This window comes from Maylandia zebra, linkage group LG18 (assembly GCF_041146795.1).
Source record: "Maylandia zebra isolate NMK-2024a linkage group LG18, Mzebra_GT3a, whole genome shotgun sequence".
Taxonomy (NCBI): domain Eukaryota; kingdom Metazoa; phylum Chordata; class Actinopteri; order Cichliformes; family Cichlidae; genus Maylandia; species Maylandia zebra.
This window is the reverse complement of record NC_135184.1, coordinates 20,785,103-20,805,757: the sequence shown is the minus strand read 5'-3', so window position 1 is coordinate 20,805,757 and position 20,655 is coordinate 20,785,103. Positions and strand designations below refer to the sequence as shown.

The 20,655-nt window shown below is 40.9% G+C and overlaps 2 protein-coding genes across 4 annotated transcripts in view; both read right to left on the bottom strand.

Moving 5' to 3' along the window:
- Nucleotides 1–791: 791 nt before the first annotated feature.
- On the bottom strand, nt 792–9,704 carry pask (PAS domain containing serine/threonine kinase). The gene is made up of 21 exons (XM_004542581.2): nt 9,287–9,704; nt 8,907–9,143; nt 8,504–8,727; nt 8,220–8,390; nt 7,962–8,096; nt 7,747–7,881; nt 7,407–7,569; nt 6,769–6,941; nt 6,555–6,684; nt 6,285–6,456; nt 4,889–5,121; nt 4,670–4,799; nt 3,611–4,164; nt 3,382–3,524; nt 3,082–3,249; nt 2,849–2,974; nt 2,604–2,738; nt 2,295–2,494; nt 1,887–2,020; nt 1,635–1,784; nt 792–1,333 (listed from the first exon to the last, which is right to left on the bottom strand). Exons 2-21 carry the CDS (start codon nt 9,109–9,111, stop codon nt 1,164–1,166), a joined length of 3,651 nt encoding a protein of 1,216 aa, XP_004542638.1. The 5' UTR covers nt 9,112–9,143; nt 9,287–9,704; the 3' UTR covers nt 792–1,163.
- Nucleotides 9,705–10,980: 1,276 nt separating this feature from the next.
- Nucleotides 10,981–20,655, bottom strand: part of kcnab1b (potassium voltage-gated channel subfamily A regulatory beta subunit 1b) — a 43,790-nt gene continuing 34,115 nt past the window's right edge. For all 3 annotated transcript variants that reach the window (XM_012916683.3, XM_004542582.3, XM_014412255.3), the window contains 7 exons: nt 19,596–19,682; nt 15,531–15,616; nt 13,980–14,100; nt 13,807–13,901; nt 12,575–12,695; nt 12,380–12,468; nt 10,981–12,287 (listed from right to left, as the gene is read on the bottom strand). In XM_012916683.3, coding sequence (XP_012772137.1) covers nt 12,198–12,287; nt 12,380–12,468; nt 12,575–12,695; nt 13,807–13,901; nt 13,980–14,100; nt 15,531–15,616; nt 19,596–19,682 — 689 coding nt within the window. In that variant the 3' untranslated portion in view covers nt 10,981–12,197. The remainder of the gene's footprint in view (nt 12,288–12,379; nt 12,469–12,574; nt 12,696–13,806; nt 13,902–13,979; nt 14,101–15,530; nt 15,617–19,595; nt 19,683–20,655) is intronic.

Sequence of the window (20,655 nt, the reverse complement as noted above, 5' to 3'; positions counted from 1 at the left end):
ACCTTCAAACGTCACTTTACCAGGATCTAATTGCAGCTTGTGCATTGTGCCTCAAAGTTGCTTGACACAATTCGTGATTGACATATTTGACAGATTGTATTTCAACAATCATAGAGTCAACAGTCTAAATAGAGACTTTCGGGCACTTTTTGGCAGTGCTTTCCTGCCCTGAGTAACGATATAGTGCTCAATTCATGTTATCAACGTCATGAGTTAATCATTTTTAATTCCAAAACATGTTTTCAGATGAGAATCAGCATGGTGAATGCAATCAGGATACATAAAAAAGTAAAGTCTGGGCTTTTTAAATGGTTCAGTGTTATTATAAGGACTTTTCAGGAAGTCCTATCTTCACTTCACAGTGAAAATAAATCTTCAACTTTATTGGGATAGCTGACAGTCTGTAGCTAGTGTAAGGTACTCATGATGAAATATTTGCAGTACCACCCTCCTCTCTACTTTGAAATAACGTGAAAGTCTGTGAAGGAAGTGGCAGCCTGTAAATAACAGCAGCTGTTAATCTGGCAGCTTTAACACCAGCTGGGAACCTAATAAATGTGTCCCCAACAAGTACTGCAGTCATTTAGTGTTTTGGATATAAATTTAAGTAGCAGTTACCTGACTGAAGAGAACATGCTTGTGGCAATACATTTATTGATGTATAAAAATAAATAGATAAATATCAGATATTCTTACACTTTTAATTAAAATATACAAGAATAAAACTATGAATATAAATTGCCCATTATTTAAAGAAAAAAAAAAAAAAAAAAAAAAAAAAAAGCCGGATCAAGAGTTTCTTTAACTTTAATGAGTTTGTGTGATTTCTCTGAGGTAACAGCTTATAGTTGTGTGTTTTTGTAGTAAAGCTGGGTGATACTTTAAACTGTCACAAATTTTTTTTTTGCTGCTTTAATTTTTCCTCAAACTGCAAAAAGATAAATAAAACATTACATCCTGAACACAGAAACAAGCACAGTGTGACCGACCCATGATTAAGTCAGAAGTCTGTTTGTCTCATATTTAGTCCCGACAGCAGCGTCCCATCACTGAGGCACACTTCATTTTTCTTCAACATTTATATCTTTGTTCAGTGACTCCAGATAAAAAAAAAGTTGATTTGACAGTTCGCATGAAGGCTTCACTTTGTTTAAGCAGAGTCTTTAATCCTCAACGAGGTACTTATGCAGCTCCGATTTCAGGGCTGCGATCTCCAACCTCTCGTCCTCATCTTCCTCCTCGTCATCCTCAGGCAGAGTGTCATCCCCACCGCCTGAAAATGAGCTCTGCCCGATGTACGCCTTAGGACTGGATTCTTGGTGCTGCGGTAAACCTGATAAAAAGATCAGAGGCCCCAGTACATTAAAACATAGCTAATGATTGTCAACGAGGTTCTCAAACTGTGGTGCAGGTGGAAAAGGAAAAATATGAAGTTAAACTAAGTTGAATTTGTATTACATTTCAAGGGGAAAAAAAATATCAAAGTGGCCTGATGCTTATGCACTTATTTTATTGTTGCAGAGTGATGAGTATTAAGAGGTGTACGGGATAAACTGTTTCCATCTCCTGAGGTGTGGAATATCAGAAAAAGTCTGGCATCTACTAGTCCAACAGTACCATTTAAGAGTACTCACAGCAGCTCAGATTTTCAGGAACCACCTCTGCCCAGGTGTACTCTGATAGAGAAATGGGCTGACTGATCCAGGACTGCAGCAGCAGCTGGTCTAAGTCCATTCTGTGAGTTGGGTTAGGGTCAAGCAGCCCGTGTAATACATCATCCAGCTCTGAGAGAATACACAGAAAAACTTCAGAATCTGACTGGACAAAATTGTCTCTATAAACTCAAAGGATCATATTTTGTGAAATCACAACCAGCTGCTGTGTACCTGGAGAGAGATGATACGGGGGATTTAGTTTGGCATCCAGGATCTCACCCACGTCACAGAAGGGATTCTCGCTGAAAAGCAACGTATAGAGCAAAACCCCCAGAGACCACATCTCCAGCTCTGGACCCTCATAGCTACAAAAAGAAGCCCACTTATGAGAGAAGCCTACAATTATTAGCAAGTTAATTCAGTGCTGATGGCATATTCTCAAAATTGTATACTCTAGAGCTCAATTCATGAGTTCAATGGGTCATAAATGTAATCTAGGACTGTAAAAATAACTCTTAACTAGACTCTGCATTCAGATTCAATAATTTAAGTGACTTCTTTAAACAGAAGGATGCTATTTAATAAAATACATTAAAAAAAAAAAAGAGGAAAAAGAATTAACAGATAGTGTATACTCACGGATTTCCCTGTAGCACCTCTGGGGAGCAGTACTCAAGGGTGCCACAGAAATGATAAAAGAGCTTCCCAGGAGTCATTATAGCAGCAGAGCCGAAGTCTATCAGTCGAATGTGAAAACATGTGTCAATTATGATGTTCTCATCTTTTATGTCCCTGTGAAGGATGTTCTTGGTCCTCAGATAGAAGACAGCTGCCACAATCTGCGAAGAGACAGACGCTGCATTTTAACAAAGAACAAATCAATACTTCATGTCACATTTATGAGCCCACTCGCCTGACACGGTTGTATTTTTCTGGCTGTGCGTGTACCTGTCTGAATATGTAGCTGGCAAGGGGCTCATCGAGCCTCGGCTGCATGTCTATAAACTCAAAAAGGTCCAAACCATCTCCGTGTTTCTCCATCACCATCTGAAAGTAACTCCCATTCTCAAACACCTCCAGCACCTAGTGACACCAACACAGGTGTATGATGTGAAGCAACACAGTTCACGATTAAAACACATTATTTTGGAAACTTTTGCGACAGGGTCATGTGATGCAAACCGCACGGCGACCTTAACGATGTTATGGTGCGTCACTCGGGTCAGTATGGCGATCTCCTGGCTCACTCGCCCTAACATTGGGTCGTCTACCCAGCAGTCGCTCACTATTCTGGCCTTGCTGATGAACTTCACAATCACCTGTAGGTTTTTAAAGTAGGTCATAAAGTCATCTTCTGCAAAAAACAAAACAAAAAAAACTACATATACAAACAACAACACCCCCCCCCACCAAATATTTTTCTTACTTCTTGCCCATCGCAGCGCCTTTCTGCCTTCCAGACAAATCCAAAGGCTCCTTTACCAACAGCTTTGATCGGCTTGTACTCTTCTTCAAACTGTCCATCACAGGCTTTAGACTGCTCGAGGTCCATGGTGGAGCGCAATGCTTCCCCCTGACTGGCCTCACCAATCCTCTTCATGAAGAAACGAGTAAATGATCACCAAGTTACAAACACAACCGCCTCTAATGAAGTTTACATTAAAATATAAATAAGATAAAATCCATGCTTTATTGACCTAGACTTAAGATCATTACAGCCACTGACCTCTCCTAGACTGCCTGCTGTTTGGTCGTGCAGTGATTGATCCGTTTGTGACATCGCCCCCTGCTGGCTGAGTCTGCACATCCACATGCAGAAAATGGAGCTTCCGTCTGGGAGGTTTGTCCCGCACACATCACACAGCACATCTGCACACAAGCAGAGAAAAATACTTGTTGCTTTGCATTTGATTTTTAGGAGGAATCTAAAGTACAGTAAACAGTTTAACACCAACCTATTCTTGTGCCGTCTCTGTGGTATCCACTTCCTTCAAATTGCCCCTCCACTATACATGTGGTTTCTGAGGACTGGTTGTGTCCATACACCTTCTGTTTCTTGGGAGTAGATGTGGCAGGCATATCTGCTAGTGACTGAATCCCAGTATTCACTTGTTCACAGCCCTCTTGGCCCTTTCCTTGATGAATTGCAGAGACAGCTTCCCAGTGAACCTGCTCATCCTTATGCTTTTCAAGTTTTTCAGGTGATTTGTTTCTGGCCTCCACAGCAGCAACGTCCCCAGGCTCACTGGGCTCCGCTTCCTGGTCAGACAGCACCATGCATGGGGAGGGAGTCCGCAGGAGCTCAGCTGTATCGCATGATGCCACAGAGTGTGGGGCGTCATTGTTGCCTCCTCCACCACTGAGCAGCTCTACATTACCGCCCAGGTCTAGCTCCGCTAGGGCCCGGCTAACTAGATCACCATTGCTGTTTAGGTCCAGAAAGATACTGGCTGAGTCCACTGCTTGGGCTGGATCAGAACCACCGTGTTCACAGAAGCCAGAAGAAGACCTAGGAAATTAAATTAGAAAAACCAAAACATTGTTACATGAATACATGAAAAATATATTCATAAAGGAAGGAAACGTCTAAAGCTGAAATAAGGAAAGAAATGAATAAAAGTTTGACAGTGGAATCAAATACTGTATTAAAAACACAGAGAAACACATCCAGGTGTTAGTATAGCAAATGATATGTGAAATGAATGTTTCCAGTTTTCTTTGAAGTCTAACTAAACAAAAAGGAAGCATACTCAATTGAAAAGGCTTATACAATTGAAAAAGGTGCCGACCCACTAAAGACGCCAAAAATATGAATGAGACAGCATTTCTAAGCTACAGGCTGAAACTTGTCTGTTTCTTCCTGCCATTGTGCAATATTTTAAAGTATGATATACGTAACTGCGAGCGCTGACATTCTCATTAGCATCTTTAGATTCTTTGAAGTTTCAACCAGGCACGTCAGAGGCTTTCAGGGCCTCATCTTACCCACATAACTGAAAAATATCTCTCCTCACCGGCTCTCCATTGAGATTACTTCAAAGCTAGATTCCTCAAGCACAGAGGCAGATGAACGGTGATCTTTTCCTACATCAGGAGGTTTGTCGTTAATCTTATCAACAGCATGTTCATTCCCAGCAGGACAGTCTACAGAACAAGAAAAACATTCATTGTACATTGTATTTATAGCGGAGCTCCATTTATGTAAAGAAAACATCAGCAGAGCTACGTCACACCTGGGATATTCTCAGGGGCGGGTTCATCTTTTTTCTGAACTTCACTGCCCGGCTGCTGTTCTCTCTTTTGGTGCGATGGTTCAGTGGGAACAGAGCGGCAGGCGTCGTCATCTGGAAGTTCCACCCAGGTAAATGTCTTGAGGAGTGCCTGAGTAGTATCCACACTGTCTATCTGACTACAGCATGGTGCTACCTGAGCTGCTTCTTCCATCAGCTCTGCAGTGTTATTGGCCCTGAGGAAAGACGGGCTGTTTCAATCCAATTCTTTTCTTTCCATGCCAACACAAGAAAGCTACAGGCAAACTCCAGTGGCAAAATATTTACTGAAAACGTATCTGAAGTCTCTCCTAGGAAATCAAAAATGTATACGCAAAACTGCAATCTATGCTGTGGATGTCTTGTTTTTTGGGGTTGGTGCAAGTGTAAAACACAAAGCACTTCACCTTACAAGCACTGGTAATAGCATATACAAGAACGAATGCCTTAACTCCCAGCTAATTTGTCTCTGCAGTTACATTTTTAGTGAGTGAATAAGTCTTTGCCTGTTTATTTCCCCCACAGGCTGAAGATTTAGGACTTATGCAAGTTTCTATCTGCATGCTGTAAATTGTAAATGCTTAGCTTAAATAAAAGCTCAGTACTGAAATACATATTTTGTATAAAAGGTTGGTAAACAATAATATTCAGTTGGAACAACTTAACGATGCATTACTATTTCTTCAAATTCTAAATAAGAGGCACGATATTAGAAATCTCTACTTTTTTTAAATTTATTTTTTAAATACCAGGCATGCTGTGACATTATTTGTCCAACAGATGGCAAACGAGAGGCCTTTTAACACACTTAACCCACACTGAGATATTCCAGCATCACAATCATTCATGACTGTGAAATTTGGGGAAAACATTCCAGTCACAAAAGCTTTACGAGTCCAATTCAGATACAAGTTTTAGGGGGGAAAACAATAACAGCAGAAAGGACAGAAACGATGAGCAGTCACAGCTGATCTAACTGGGGAAAATGTAATTAGTGTTTCAGTGTCTATTGAGTAGTTGGAGACACAGTGAGACCATCAGGCTTGACCAGTGAGTTGGAGTGCTTCCAGATTTACTGCAAAGCACATTAAATATACATGCAGCCTGCGGCTTTAAGGCACCTGATTGTCGCAACAGCAGCTTTTGTCTGTCCAGCATTTCAGAGTACACAAACCCACTCTGTTTAAAGTCTACAGTGAATTTGAATATCTGCTGGCATAAAACCTCCTGTCAGAATTAATCACCATCATATCCAAGGCTACTAAAAGCCTCGGATATGACTTACCAGATAAAATCATTGATACACATTAAAATCACGGAGCCTGTGAGCTGGACGATTTTAATGTGCCCGCGTACTTACGTAACCACACGTGTTGAGGTGACTGCAGGAGGGGAGAGGGCAGACAGAGCGCTGCCCTGTTTATCCAGCATCATGCTGGTGCCAGTGAAGATCCTGCCTCTCCCTGCTGAAGTCCTTTCCAGAGCTGCTCGGTGCACCATGGCCATGTCTCCTGCCACTAGTGAGGATGGGTCTAAAATTGAAATAAGAAACTATTAAGTGATGCACAGTGCAAACAAATAATACTGCATGACAGGTAAAAATAAGTACCTTACATATTCCAACACTCACCATATTTTCCTGATATCCTGGATGCTGCAGGACTTTTAGAGGCCTTTGCATGAGAATCAGAGAAGGATCTGGTCTTTCTGTCCGAGTCCGACATCCACCCATAGAAACCGGGCATCAGGAAAGTGATGTTCTATAGATAACAAAACAGCAATATCTATGAGGATTGGATGGTCCTCAGTCCAAACATCCACGTTCAGTGGTTACATTGGCTGACCTTCCCCAGCAGCTCGTCCTTGCTGTAGCCAAACAGACTGAGGGCCAGGTGGCTGTGGATGCTGATGATAGAACCATCAGTGTGGAGCAGAAGGAGACCGCTGACAGGAGCAAACACCCAAACTGTTCCAGAGTATTCTAGGGCTGGGCTGACAGTGCTGTCCACATTGACGTCTGTGAAAGTCCAAGCGTACGTTCAAAGTGCACAATTAGTTAAAGAAAGCATAAGTGATATATAAAAGCAGATGACATGGGGTGGGGGGGTATTAGTGAATTTATTGCCTTAAAACACAAACATCAGACTTGAGGATACTAAACAACAGGTGTTCACTATAGTGGACACAGACACGGCATGAAAAAGGCCACTAACATTAAAGCTGCCTGAAAGCTGTCAATGCAAGCACCACATCTGATCTGTAAGGGCCATATTAGTACATTTCCAACTTTAAATTGTCCAGGAAAAGCCCCAAAATGTAAAACCTACACCTCTATTGGACTGCAAGAAGTTTAAATGTTAATTGGAGTGTACAGCACAACACAGTGTGTGGGTGCATAACCCACACACCCACTGGGTGCACAACAGTGAGTGTGTTTTTAATCTATTGGTCATAGCTTTGTCCTACAATTTAAGCCAACTACCTGATGAGGATGACATTTCAAGGCTGTCATTGAGGTATATGTAGCCAGTCCCATTAAGCTGGTGTTGGGGTTTCCCACACTGCACCGCCCCTTGAAGTTTAACACACAGCGGGACTGCTGCACCTTCTCTGCTTCTACCACACACTCGCTGAACCCTCAGCATCTGAAAGCAGATAGAAAAAAAATTGTACTACAGAAATATTTAAAAAGGGATATAATTTTCTTCTTATCCATTCTGCCAAAATGTCAGAGCAGCACATTGATAAAAAGGGTCTCGGAAGCAGAGGTTAAAATCCCGAGTTTTCCTTAGCTGAGCAGAACAGTTGAAAAGTGTGCTTACTTTGGGCAGTGCATGACTGCGGAGGGGGATTTGTAAAGAGGGGATTAGCTCCTTCACAAAAACTCCTTTTAACTCCTCGGGATGATGGTATCCATGGAGATGGGCAAATGCCAAATCACAGGTTAGGATTCTGCCCTGAAAGTGACAAATGTACACGTCTATGGCTAGGCATTACTTTACATTTGTAAAAGAATGCTAAATAAGGGTGTACTTACATCTCTTGAGAAGGACAAAAAGGAAGACATCCTTTCTACATTTTCCATCACGAGGAGGAGGTGCTCTTCATTCTGTGATTGTCTGTAGGTGTACACAGACACTGGCATTTCTCCAGATAAAGTCAGGGCATCCACCTGCCAAAACACAAACAAACAAAGAAAAAAAAAAAACCCCAAAACAAATGAAATGAATAAATCTATGGTGTAGATTAAAGAAATCTGACTCAATGGCTCATGCTGTTTTAAGTAATTTCATACCACTTTTCCAGACGCTGCTACAACAGTCCCATCGACTAGTGGAAAATCCTCTTCCAGTGCTTCTTCCAGGACCTGACTGGTTTTCTTTAAGAGGGAGGGCAGCTTTTTTCCAATGAGCTCTTCAGTTGCGCACTCAAACAGCTTGCAGGCTTGTTCATTTGCTGACAAAACCTGAAATTAAAATAAATAAATAATTAATAAAGTAAGCAATTCATACAGTTGAAATGCTGGTTATCCTGTGCTGCAAAGAAACCTCCCTCCACATTAAGTCAACAACACAGTACCTTTTTAGTTTTATGGTTGACAGTTAGAATGACTTTGTTTGGGTTGAAGGCAGAGGGATACCCCGGCAGGCCAAAGTCACCAGACATTAGCTGACTGAAGAGCATCTCCTCTCTCTCTGACATAGTAGACAAGTGTGGCAAGGAACCAGCTTGAGAAGATGGAAGCAAACTACACATCTGGCGGTTTTTTGTGGCCACAGAAGATCCAATGTCAAAATGATCACCTGTAGGAAAAAGTGGTGTTATAAGCTGATTTAAATTCAATTTATTCCCCTTAGTTTAAGAACACAAGCCAATCAAAACCGTCAGTGATGGGGGTGGGGGCGTCATATCAAAACTGACTTGAGATGAATTTATTAGCGCAGCATTTCTGTTGGTTGTAATCAACACTGCTGAAATTTACCTGTCAGGGAAGCCGGATCATAACGACGCTGAAAGGCTAAAAGCCTCTCCTTGTACAGAGGTCTGCGAGTACACGGGTAAGACCTGTTCAGGTCAAAGTCATCTTCCAGGTGACCAGACGAGAAGTCGGGAACCACACAAATAGTTTGTCCTTTAACAACGACGCTTCCCGAAGCCGCAAAACGATTCTCAGTTGACAGCGACATTGTTGCTGTTTTGTAGCTCGCGTTGAGAATAGCTGACTCAAGTATAAATGACAGAGAATTAGTGGTTGTCGCAATTACAGCTTAATATCATAGGCTAACTTTGCAGTTTATGCAACAGGACATGATTTATTGATAATATCTATGCTGCTCAGATACTGCAGCATTCAAGACTCACCTCAGCTCGTTTCCTAGTTGTTAGGCACGGCTGTTTGAGTTAATGCCAGTTGACAAGGTAACGTTACCTGCACTGCGCACTGTGGCTAACTAGCCATTTGCTAACTTGCTACTGCAAGTTAGCAATGAAATTGTTAGCGCTGCTAACAATTTCACTGCTGCACGGTCAGTTCTGATTTGTGTTAAATTACCGACGTTTTAGGCTATACCCGGAGTCGACGTCAGCATCTAAGCAAGTCAGCCTCGGTTAAAAGTACATTTTATTAACGTGATATTATTTCGCTCAATGCAACAATGTCTTTTGTAAACCGCGGGCTTCAAGCGTCAGTGGAGTAGATGATTTCAGGACGTCTTCTGGAGCCAATCAAACGTCCAGCTACGAACCAGGAAAAGTTCATTGGATAATTAACCCGGAACAGCCCGCCTTTGTTACCATGGCAGCACAGTCACGCAAAAATAATTACTGCTGCATTCAAGTGGAGTGTGATTAACCGAAATAAAGGGCTTCACGTAAACGGTCTCTCTCTCTCTCACACACACATACATATACACATATAGATATCTCTCTCTCTCTCTCTCTATGTATATATATATATAGAAAGAAGGACTCATCCAGGCTGGAAAAACTGATCAGGAGGGCTAGCTCTGTGGTCGGCATGAAGCTGGACACTCTGGTGACAGTGGTAGAGAAAAGCACACTAAAGAAACTGCTGGACATTATGGACAATGCTGGGCATCCTCTGCACACGGCCATAAACAACCAGAAGAGTCTGTTCAGTGACAGGTTGCTTCTCCCAAAGACAAGAACCAACAGACTTAAAAACTCCTTCGTCCCACACGCCATCAGACTGTTTAACTCCTCTCTGGAGGGGAGAGGGAGGGGAGACAGGAGGACAAAGGAGGGGGGAACAACTAAGCTGTAGTGCCTCTTCACTTCACTGTGCAATTACCTTTTGTGCAATACTTTTTGTTAATAATCAACGGTGCAATAGACTCCGTACTTGAAATGTGCAATTCACTTGTATTTTTATTTTTATTTTATTCCTATTTATCCCCTTTGTATAATTTATCTATATATGTCTTTGTATTTATATATATATAATATTCTGTAACTCTGTCTGTGCTGTGCTTTTTTGGAAACCGAATTTCCCAGAGGAACCCACCCGAGGGATTAATAAATAAATTATATATATATATATATATATATATATATATATATATATATACATACATACATATACATATATATATATATATATATATACATATACATACACATACACACATGTTGTTTCCGCGTAATCGCACACAAACACACACAGAATCGAAGAATGGCTTCCCTCCTCTGGAAACAGGAAAATCGCATTAGCATGACAAATAAAATAAAAGAAATAAAATACTGTAAATGAATGAGTAAATTAAAGCTCATGCAATTTCTAGAGGGAAAATATTATCATTATTTTAATATAAAGCGAGAAAATCTAAATTTACGCTAAGGGCAAATAAATACATAAATAACTAAAACAAAACAAAACAAACAAAACAGCAGAAGCATGAGAATATTTTGTTTAAATTGCAGTTTATATTCTAAGTAAGGGAACAATATTTGATGTATTCACATTTGTTCAAAAAAACCTAAGGCATCCATAACATCAATAGAAAAATAATTATATACATTTAAAACGTATCACCCCAGAATGATTAACTTTTTTTATTTTCATGTATCTGATGAACAACACCAAAGTACATGTCTGAACAAACATAACAAAGATAATCCCATTACATAAAGCTGGCATCTGGGAGAAGTTGGGCAAAAATTCAGCAAGTTCCAGGTGCAGTTACTGCAGGGGTCCATATGGTGTCATTTTTTCATTTTATTTATTTTTTCTCTTCACTAGCTACATGGCTTTTCGTTTGTTCAATTCACAAGCACCCCCTTAGAATAGACAAATGTTTTAGTCACAACAAAAACAAAGTTGAACAAATCGGACATGATCACTACTGACAGGAAGTCCAGCAGAGAACAAACTGAAAGGGGTCAAAGGGACGCAGTAGGAAAGTACCCTCTGAGGTGCTTTTGCATAAGTGAAACTGACCAAAATAAAAAATAAAAAAAAATATAAAGAGGCAGAAATCTCATTCTGACATAGCTGCTTATTAAGGATATATATTTATATATAACAGTCTGTACAGATGTTTTGAAACATGTTTTTGTTAGAATTAGCTCTCATGGTATTAGCGAAAAATGCTGTGAGCAGAATTTCAGTTCATTCAGTACTGAAACAGTTTATCATGATGACGGACCAGCTCCAGCTGCAACCACGACTGTTCATCCAGTTTGCTGACACCAGGCCCAATTTTTTTTGCACTCCAAAACACATCTAGTACATTTGACTTCTGTAATGCACACATTTTGATACATATCCTCTTTTGCTTTGCAGTTGGTGTACTTACTGAGCTTTATGCGATGCTTATGGGGTAGCATATTCCTCTAAGTTTTTGTTTCACCTACACTGAGAGTAATTTCAACAAACAGTATGTTGAAATTAAATAATGTTTTGCTTCTTCTGAATTTGTGGTTCAGCACCTCCTGCAATGTTTGTAAGAGTGGAAGAAGTTTTCACACTAGCAATTATCTCACTGGATCCTTTGTCTTTGTTTTGTTTACTCCAGTGGCTGGCTACTTTAGCTGTAGCATGCATGCTTTGTCAAGTAGCTCACTTTACGCTAATGAGTACTGGTTGAAGGAGCAAAGCATAACACATTACATAGTCACACAAACACACACACACGCACACACATACATAGTCATACGCACACGCAAGCATCTTGGGCACACCCTGTGGTGCCATGGCTGTGAAAAGTGAGCTTTGATAAGCTTTGGGAGCATAGTTCACTAAAACATGTCCATCCTAATGGTGGTAGTCTCTTTTACTATGTGGACGGTTGCCTAGTATATGATCCAACTCTGAGGCGATGCCTGCTGTCATCTTTGGAATCACCTAAAATGAACATGACATAGGAAAAGTACTTCATGATAACGCAGTGCCTCAAGACCAGCTAATGAAGAGATTACACTGACATGATGTTGTACCTGAATGGCTCCCAGGTTCTCTGTGAGCTGGCTTGGACTGGAGGACCCCAGAAGCACTGAGCTCACTCCCTCGTTCCTCAGGCACCAGGCTGAAGATCAGAGAAAGGAGAAATCTCAGACTTGCAATGAGGTATCAAAGGAGAAAGAACTTCCAAAGACATATATTTGCTTTGACAAATAGACGCTATCTGTTACCTATGGCTAGCTGTGGCAAAGTGCATCCAAGCTTCTCCGCAATATGAGCCAGCTCTTTTAGTTTGGCTTGCTGTTTTCTCCCTTCCTCACTCACGATTTTCTCTCTCAACCACTGGTATGGCTACAGGAGCAGTGAAAGCAGATGTGTTAGATTTACATGCAAAGATAGGCAGATGATTATTCAGTTCTTGTATTGCTGGATTTTTCTGTTGCCTTTGACACAGCTGATCATAGTATCCTGATGTATAACTTCACTTAACATCTCTAGATCAGGTCTGGATTTGTTCCCTTTCTGTCTCTCTCAGTTGCTTCCGCTAATTTTGTGTCCTCAATTAACGAAACTTTATTAATCCTGCAGGAATTTCGTACATTATGTGGTTGACTGCTCCCACACACAAATAAACATTAAACAAATAAAACATTCACTCTATTAAAAAAAGTTCATTAATCATAAATACAAAATATATTAATTAATAATAATTAAAAAATAACATTAAAAAATTAAAAACATCCTGATTGCTATGGAGACCATAAGGTGCTTCTGCACTTTTCTTTTCTCAACCTAACGTGCACCCCTTCCCACCTCCCCTCTGGTATCCTCCTTTGAGTGCTGTGCAGTCTTTTGCTACTTTATCTTGCGGTCTACCCAAGGTTCACTCCTGGGGCCTATCTTTTTTGCCTTGTATATACTTCCACTTGGAAACATCCTGAGTGATTCTGAAGTCTGTTATGCAGATGATAGCTACCTGTACATGCCATTTAAACACCAGAGTGTAACCAAATTATTATCCTTAAGGACCGCATTAATGCTATAAAGAACTGGATGGCAGCAAATGATCTATCTTTAGACTAGAATTAGAATAGAATAATAGAATTCAACTTTATTGTCATTGCACATGCACAGGTACAGGGCAACGAAATGCAGTTTGCATCCATTAAATAATCCACTTTAAATAGACAAAGTGAATTTCACTTCTCATCGATGCCACCTGACAACTTTGTTCTCAGAGTAATTGAGAATCTTGGGCTCATTTCATCTTTAATTCTCCCATCTGTGAGAATTCTGGCTGTTATTTAGTTTTGATAAGCTAAACATGGCCTGTCTCAAATACACTGTCTCACTGTGAAATGGAAATGATCATATCTACTTTTAGTTTGTTTAGTTTGAACTGACATTGTCCCCAATATCAGTTCAAATATGTAGCACCACAGAGGTCAAATTTAACCTGTACCTTCATCGAGGCCCTGGAGGATTCTGGGATACCATTCTCGTACTTTCCTGTGATGATCCCGCAGGCCAAAGGTGACCAAGAGACCACACCCACACCTGCAAGATCACAGTCACAATTAAGCAACAAGCAAATTAGGCAAATTTGATATTCAGAAAATTTTCCTTAAGACCTACCTATCTTATGGTAGAGCTCTGGAAGATGAGTTTCCACTTTTTCCCTCTGGAAGAAATGATACTCTGCCTGTTCACACACTGGTGGGATGAGATTGAACTGCCTGGCCACAGAATACGCTTCCTAAATGTGGAGCGGACAGAATGATGAGGATGGCAGAAAGTGATAAGGTAATGTGTAAGACTGACTCTTTGTATTTAATGACTTTTATCGCTCCGCTGTTCTTTGTATAGCACAAGGAAACTGCACATCTTTCACAGCGCTGACAGCTTCAGCAACAACAACAAAATTTAGACACTTTAGTCACTGAACTCTGTTCACATTTGTTTATACAATGCAAAACATCACATGTGAGGCTGATCATCAGAGTCAGTGGTCAGTCAGTTTCAACACTATATATTTTTTCTTTTTAGCCAAGCACATCCTAACCAGGGTTACTGCAGTAAAACTAAACAAAAAGCTACAACTAAAGTGTGAAGTTAGCAGAAATAAATTATAAACGATAATAGCTGAAACAATGTTATGTACTCACAAAACTATCTAAAAGATTTTCTTTTTTTAAATATAAAGGATATTTTCATAGTTTTAGTCATTGTAAATGGTACATCTCTTTATTTAGACTTCAGCTAATTTAAAAACTACCTTCAATGAGTGATTCATTTAAATTGTAATATCTATTTTGAATGGGAAATTTTTGCCCCTGATAAAACACTCTTTACATTTTTTAATGATTAAGAAAACTGAGGTTACCACAAGATAACACTACGGATTTTTAACGCAATACAAATCAAACCACTCTGGAAATGAACTGAAACAAAACTAAACTGGACATTGAAATTGAAACAAGTAAATAAATTAATTAATGAAATCAAATTTAAATAAAAAAATTATTCTAAAATATATAAAACATAAAAGTGATGCAAGTAAAGTTTATAGAGAGCACTGCATGTCTCTGTCTGATTTTTTCATTGTATTCATGGTAAAAAATCATAACAAGGATTAAAAAGAACCTGATGTACTCTCACTGGCCAATTCATTAGATACACCTGTTTAACTCCAAATATCTGATCGGCCAAATCACATGGCAGCAATGTAATATATTAAGCATGTAGATCTGTTAAACTTACCAGCTGAAGTTCAAACTGAGCATCACAATAAGGAAGAGAGGTGATTTAACTTTCTTTGAGCATGGCATGGTGGAGTTTTTCAGAAACTTCTAATCTACTGGGATTTTTCCCACACAGCCATCTGTACGTTTTACAGAGTAGGTCAAAAAGAGAAAGCATCCAGTGAGCAGCAGATCTCTGTGTGAAAAATGCCTTATTGATGCCAGAGCTCAGAGGACTGGTCAGACTACTTCAAAGAAGTCAACAGTAACTCAAATAACCACTGGATTCCACCCATGAAGGCAGGTTTGAAGACAAAAGGGGTTTTAACCCAGCAAGGTGTAACTATCGAAGTGACCAGTGAGTGCATATCAACCTATTACGCCTATTCATTTTTAAAATAAATACTCTGTCCTGGAAAGGTAAATACCTTTTCCTGTCACTCACCATGATCTCCATGGCAGACCACCGTGATGTCCCCCAGTACATGGCCATCCCCTGGTTGATCACATGTGTCATTGCTCTGACTATCTCTGCAAACATTAAAGAGCAGATATGTGCATCATCAATAACTGAACAGTGGATGGAGTCATGCTAGAAATTTGAGAGGTTGTCTCAACAGCTTAACTTGCATTATTTTCACATTATAACATAGAAATTATATTACAGCAATACTAAATTCAGTTTTTTTCTCTCATCAGGTAATAACACAATTATGAGAAGACTTGCAGGTTCAAAGAAGATTCCAAGAGCTTTAAAACTTTGGTAAAACTGCAGGACAATGAAAAAGATAAGTGGATCCTTGAAGTGTCCAGCCTCTTCTTTTAAACCCATGTGTGAGCAGATATTGTTTGCTGGGGTCACACTACTTAATGAGGCCAAAGGCTGCAGGGTTAAAAGACTCAGCTGCCTGTGCCGTGGAGGAAACCACAGCAAAAATACTGAAGGGGCTGAAGTCAGCAGCAGCGGCCTTCAGTGGTTTGTGTATTTGTGCCTCAGGATGTGGCAGGAAAGTAGCGTTTTTTGAAAAAGTGGAAGAGTTAAATAGTTTTTAATAAAAACCCCTGCGAAGTACTTTCTCAAAGGATATCTAACGCATGAAGAGAAACAGCTATTATTCTGAATGTGTGTGCGTTAAATGCTACACGCAAACTTTCTAATTACTACTCAAACCAAAGGCAGTGTGATCAAGTAATTCATGAGATTATTTTCAGTCTGTAAAGGAATTAATAAACCATCTGCCACCTTAGTACAATGCTGCATGCAAAATGTGAAGCAGAAAGGCTGGATATGAGGGTGAGGAGATGAGAGCGCAGAGTGTGATTAAAAAAAGAGCGATTCCTTTTCATCAGTAGTTTTCTCTCTCTAGACCGAAATGTAGCTTTGTGAGAGACAGAGAGCAAGTGTGCATGTGGGTGAAGCAGGTGGGAGGGTAGAGGAATAACAGTACATCTGCTCCAAAGGGGATGGAGGGAGGAAGGGAGGGAGGGATTTGGAGGGATGTAAAGATAGAAGGAAAAAAAATGCTGCGAACCATGTAGCAACCTCAGAGGCACACACAGTTAATAACAGTTTGCAAATACACGTATAATCCATCTCAATGCCGGGAGGGGAAAAAAAAAGATGACACCTTGATTCATTGAAACGTTCAAGTCTTAACATAAAGTTTCTTGCCACAAGGGCTCGATGAGTCATCAGCTCCAACAGCAGATGCCACACTGATCCTGTGCTCAGGTGAGATGTGCTGCAAACACCATTGACACCCCACTCACAAAAAAAAAAAAAAAACCACACCGCAGTGTTTTCCCGGAGGGTGATGTGGGTGAAGCTGTGGGCAAAAACACGCAATGAAGAGCGCACACGTGAAAAAATGAATGTATGACATCAGTGTACAATTTAGATGCCGAGATTGCATTTGCACAAATATGCAGAAGCCAATTAGCCTAGCACGCAAAGAACAGAGGAAAAGGGATATAGAAACAGGCTCTGCGCAAAGCTAACAAAATCCAAGTAACGCATCTCAAAGCACTCTCATTAGTACAGAAACATATCAAACTTAAAAACTGCTTGGCTGCTAGCCAGAGTTAGTCAGCAACACACCCCAAGGTCTGGAACATTGGCCAGCTTCAGCCGGCAGGTATCACAGTGCAGCACAGAGGGTGTAAGAAAGCCTCCAACTCCCACTGATATCCATATTTGTCTGGGCAGGTATCTCTGAGGATGTCATTTCAGAGAGTTTCTTTATAGTGAGGCGTCTAACAGCGGGGACGTAGAACACAACTAAAAATATTGCTCATTTATGGAAATATGTCACATCACAGGAGATTGTCAGTGACAGATGAGACCCGTTCTAAGTTATACGACTGTGGAAAAAAAGCGTGGGGAAAGAAATAATAAAGATACGTTTAGTAATGCTGAGTAGGTGAGATCATTTTCCATGCTCTTCTTCTGTAATGAACAGGTGAGGAGAGAGAGGTGATGTCCTGGCACTTTGCATTGCTAGCTAAGGGGTTCATGTTCAGTGTGCTGTGGCGGTTTCATTTCATTTGCTAGAGAATAAAACTCGGCTGGAAGGACTGATATAAAATCATTTTACTGATGCCATGTCTTCTTCGCTCCTCTGTCTGTCTGCCTCTGCATTCTGTTCTTTATTCAATTGGTCTGGGGTATTTTCATATTCAGCTTATTGAATGGCTTCACTCCTCTCTCAAATCAAATGTGATTCTGAGTGACTGGGTACCAATGTTGCGGCTGGATTTGGGCGAGTTATTCTGCGAGCTACCCTTGTACCTATTCATTCAATGAATTGACTGTGGCACACACGCCCCTCCTTCGAGAACCTTCTTGTCATATTCAGCTGGAGAAAAACTCACATAGCGTCTCATCACTTTGACAGCTGCTCTAGTAAAGAGCAGTCAGAGAAAGGGGAGACAGAGTCTTCCGTGAAGGAAGAAGTTGTATATTTGCAGCACGCACTTGGTCTGTCCCTGCTGTTGGACTGGATACGAGCCAAAAAGAAAGAAAGAAAAAGACAAAAGAACAAGCAGGGAGATGACACGGGTGCAGAAAAGCATGACTCGATGGAAGAAGAAAAGCAATGATTATAACAAAGGCAGACTCTGCAGCCATGACATCACTTTTTTGGTCCCCACGGGGACGCAAGCTGTCTCACACAAAGTCGGAAGCAGTTAAAGTCACAAAAACAAATGCAAACGCAGATGGATGCAGATTCACCTGTTCAGTGGCATATTTGAAACTACAGTGCTGTTTTGCTGTTTGGTGTTTTTGCTGTTAACGCAGTTAAGGCTTTAGCAGCATGATGTTGGAGTGTCAGTCACGGAGAGATCTGCTAAACAGTCCCTTCATGCACGAGGTTCATCCTCGCTCCCTCACTCTCAAGTTTTTAAGGATGACTGATACCCTAACAATGATTTAGAAGGGTAGCCATGCTCCTTTGTATTAAATTATGAAGCAAACAAGACCAATTTCTCACGCTGACTAATGGGCCAAATGTGCTGCAGAGGTGATAAAAGCCTGCCTGCTTTACATTTGTCAGGATATATTTTTCAGCTGACGTCTCTCTCTCTGTTCACTTCCTATCATCTTGTCAGACTCTCAATCAGATCACAGTTCTTGACATGAGCTGAAGAGACTTCATCTGCAGGGGGCAAAAGACTAAAAGGTTTGATAGAGAAGGCTGCGGGGTCTGCCTGCTAGTCACCAGCCACTGGTACCAGTGACAGCAAGGACCCTGGAACGATCGCTATGACAGACAGGCCTCCCACAGTCTGTTGGCTCCCACGGGTGGAAGCGAAGGGGGAAGGAGGAGGGGGGTAAAGAGGAAAGAATGGAAAATATTTCAGTGAGATCAGTGCGCCTCCATCCTTTCACTCAAATACTACCTGTGGTTTGAGAGTTTGTGTGGAAAGACAGAAAAGGGGCTCAAGTATCTGTGATGCCCACATGGCAAGGGAGAGATAATAGAGTAAGAAACTGGAAGTGTCTAAAAGAAATAAATGGTGGTAACATAAGGTAGATGTGTGGGAAAGGAAGCGCAAGAGCGTTAAAGAAAAATAGCACTCAGTAGGGCTTGTATCTAGTGAGACCAACCCAAAAATACACCAGCTTCCCCCATAGGGGCCGGATAATCCTGCTTCTGAAGAGCAGGGAGGGCTGGGAGCGGGTGCAGTTTGGAGACCCTGTGGAAGCTAGCGATCCCGCTGAGACAGAAGAGAAATAGAGGGAGACTGGTGGACTAAAATAGAGGGAAGAGAGACGAGGAAAGATTGTCATATTACTTGTAATATGTTCGGGGATATGTCAGAGGAAAAACACATAAACCTGACCGCAAAAACAAACCCCCCTTTTGGTCAAAGCCAAAGGCCGCCGGTCCAGTACGGGCAGCGGCTTCATCAGAATTTCTCACCCTCTCATGTTACAGAACAACATGTATTGTCGCTGGCTCAACTCCCCCCCAACAGCCCCATGAAGTCTGGGTTGGCAATCACTTACCCTCCATGGGGGTATTGGTGTCTGTCCGGTTGGCAAAGACCACATCCACATACTCGAGTTGCATCCTCTGGAGGGAGCCCTTTAAACCTAGAGTGAGAAGACATAAGCCAGGTTTAGAGAGAGAGGTTTGGGTTCTAATAAAAGAAGACAGTTAATAGGAACCATGAGTCCTGGGTGTCCTTCTTATAATGGTGAAATAAATGGGCATGTGCAAGGATAAATAGAGTGTGACCTACATCTGCAGAAAAGAGAGATCATTTTTTAGTTTCACTTTTTAGCCAACACCGCGACAGCGACATGCTTAGCTGGTAGGGGTGCCAGCTTCAAAAGAACAAGGGATATTCAAATGCATTCAAAAGTCACAGTTATGTCAGGTAAAAGGCAAAAACAATAATAATAAGGTGAAGTGGCTCCTGGGGGGTTTGAGCTCAACATGTTCGTAAACATGACAAAGTGACAGTTGGCCACATGTGACTCAGAGCCTTCCAGCTGCATCTGGCCTGCTGCAGCTTTGATCCAGCTCGAGGAGGCTTTGTGGCCATTTAAAGACAAAGGACACGGCTCAGTTTTCGTTTTTAGTTTTGTTAATTTGCTTTCGTCATGGCCGTCATCCTGACTTGCTGCAGCAGAAGTCAGCTCCAGTTGCAGTAATATAATAATTAGCTATGGTAGTACTCTGTATGTTCCAGTAAATATTGACAGTGTGAGCATGAGTGCTAAACAGATGATTGGAATAAGCCATAATTTATATCAATAATCTTAGTGGCACATTGTAGTGTCAAGATTCACATAGTTAAACCTTTGGATGTTTTTGTTGCCCTTTTGTTTTAATAAAATAAGAAAAGATGATGTTTGAAAGAAAATTTTTATAAATGAAAATGCTGATTCGTTATACTTCAGGGCTTAACAGGCTGGTAATTAAGAGATGTGGGTCCAAATGCAGGACACAGGTAGTCAGAAATAAGTCTAAGCAGAATCCAGAACCCAAAGAATGACAAAGTCCAACCAGAACCCAAAACAAGAAAAGATTAAAGATCCAAACAAAAGACATGAACACACA

Coding starts and splice junctions, on each gene's coding strand:
- pask (XM_004542581.2), bottom strand. CDS start 9,111: ATGTCGCTGTCAACTGAGAATCGTTTTGCGGCTTCGGGAAGCGTCGTT. Junction 4,165..4,669: donor GTAATCTCAATGGAGAGCCG/GTGAGGAGAGAT, acceptor TTAATTTCCTAG/GTCTTCTTCTGGCTTCTGTG. Junction 2,021..2,294: donor GAGGTGCTACAGGGAAATCC/GTGAGTATACAC, acceptor TTCTTTTTGTAG/CTATGAGGGTCCAGAGCTGG.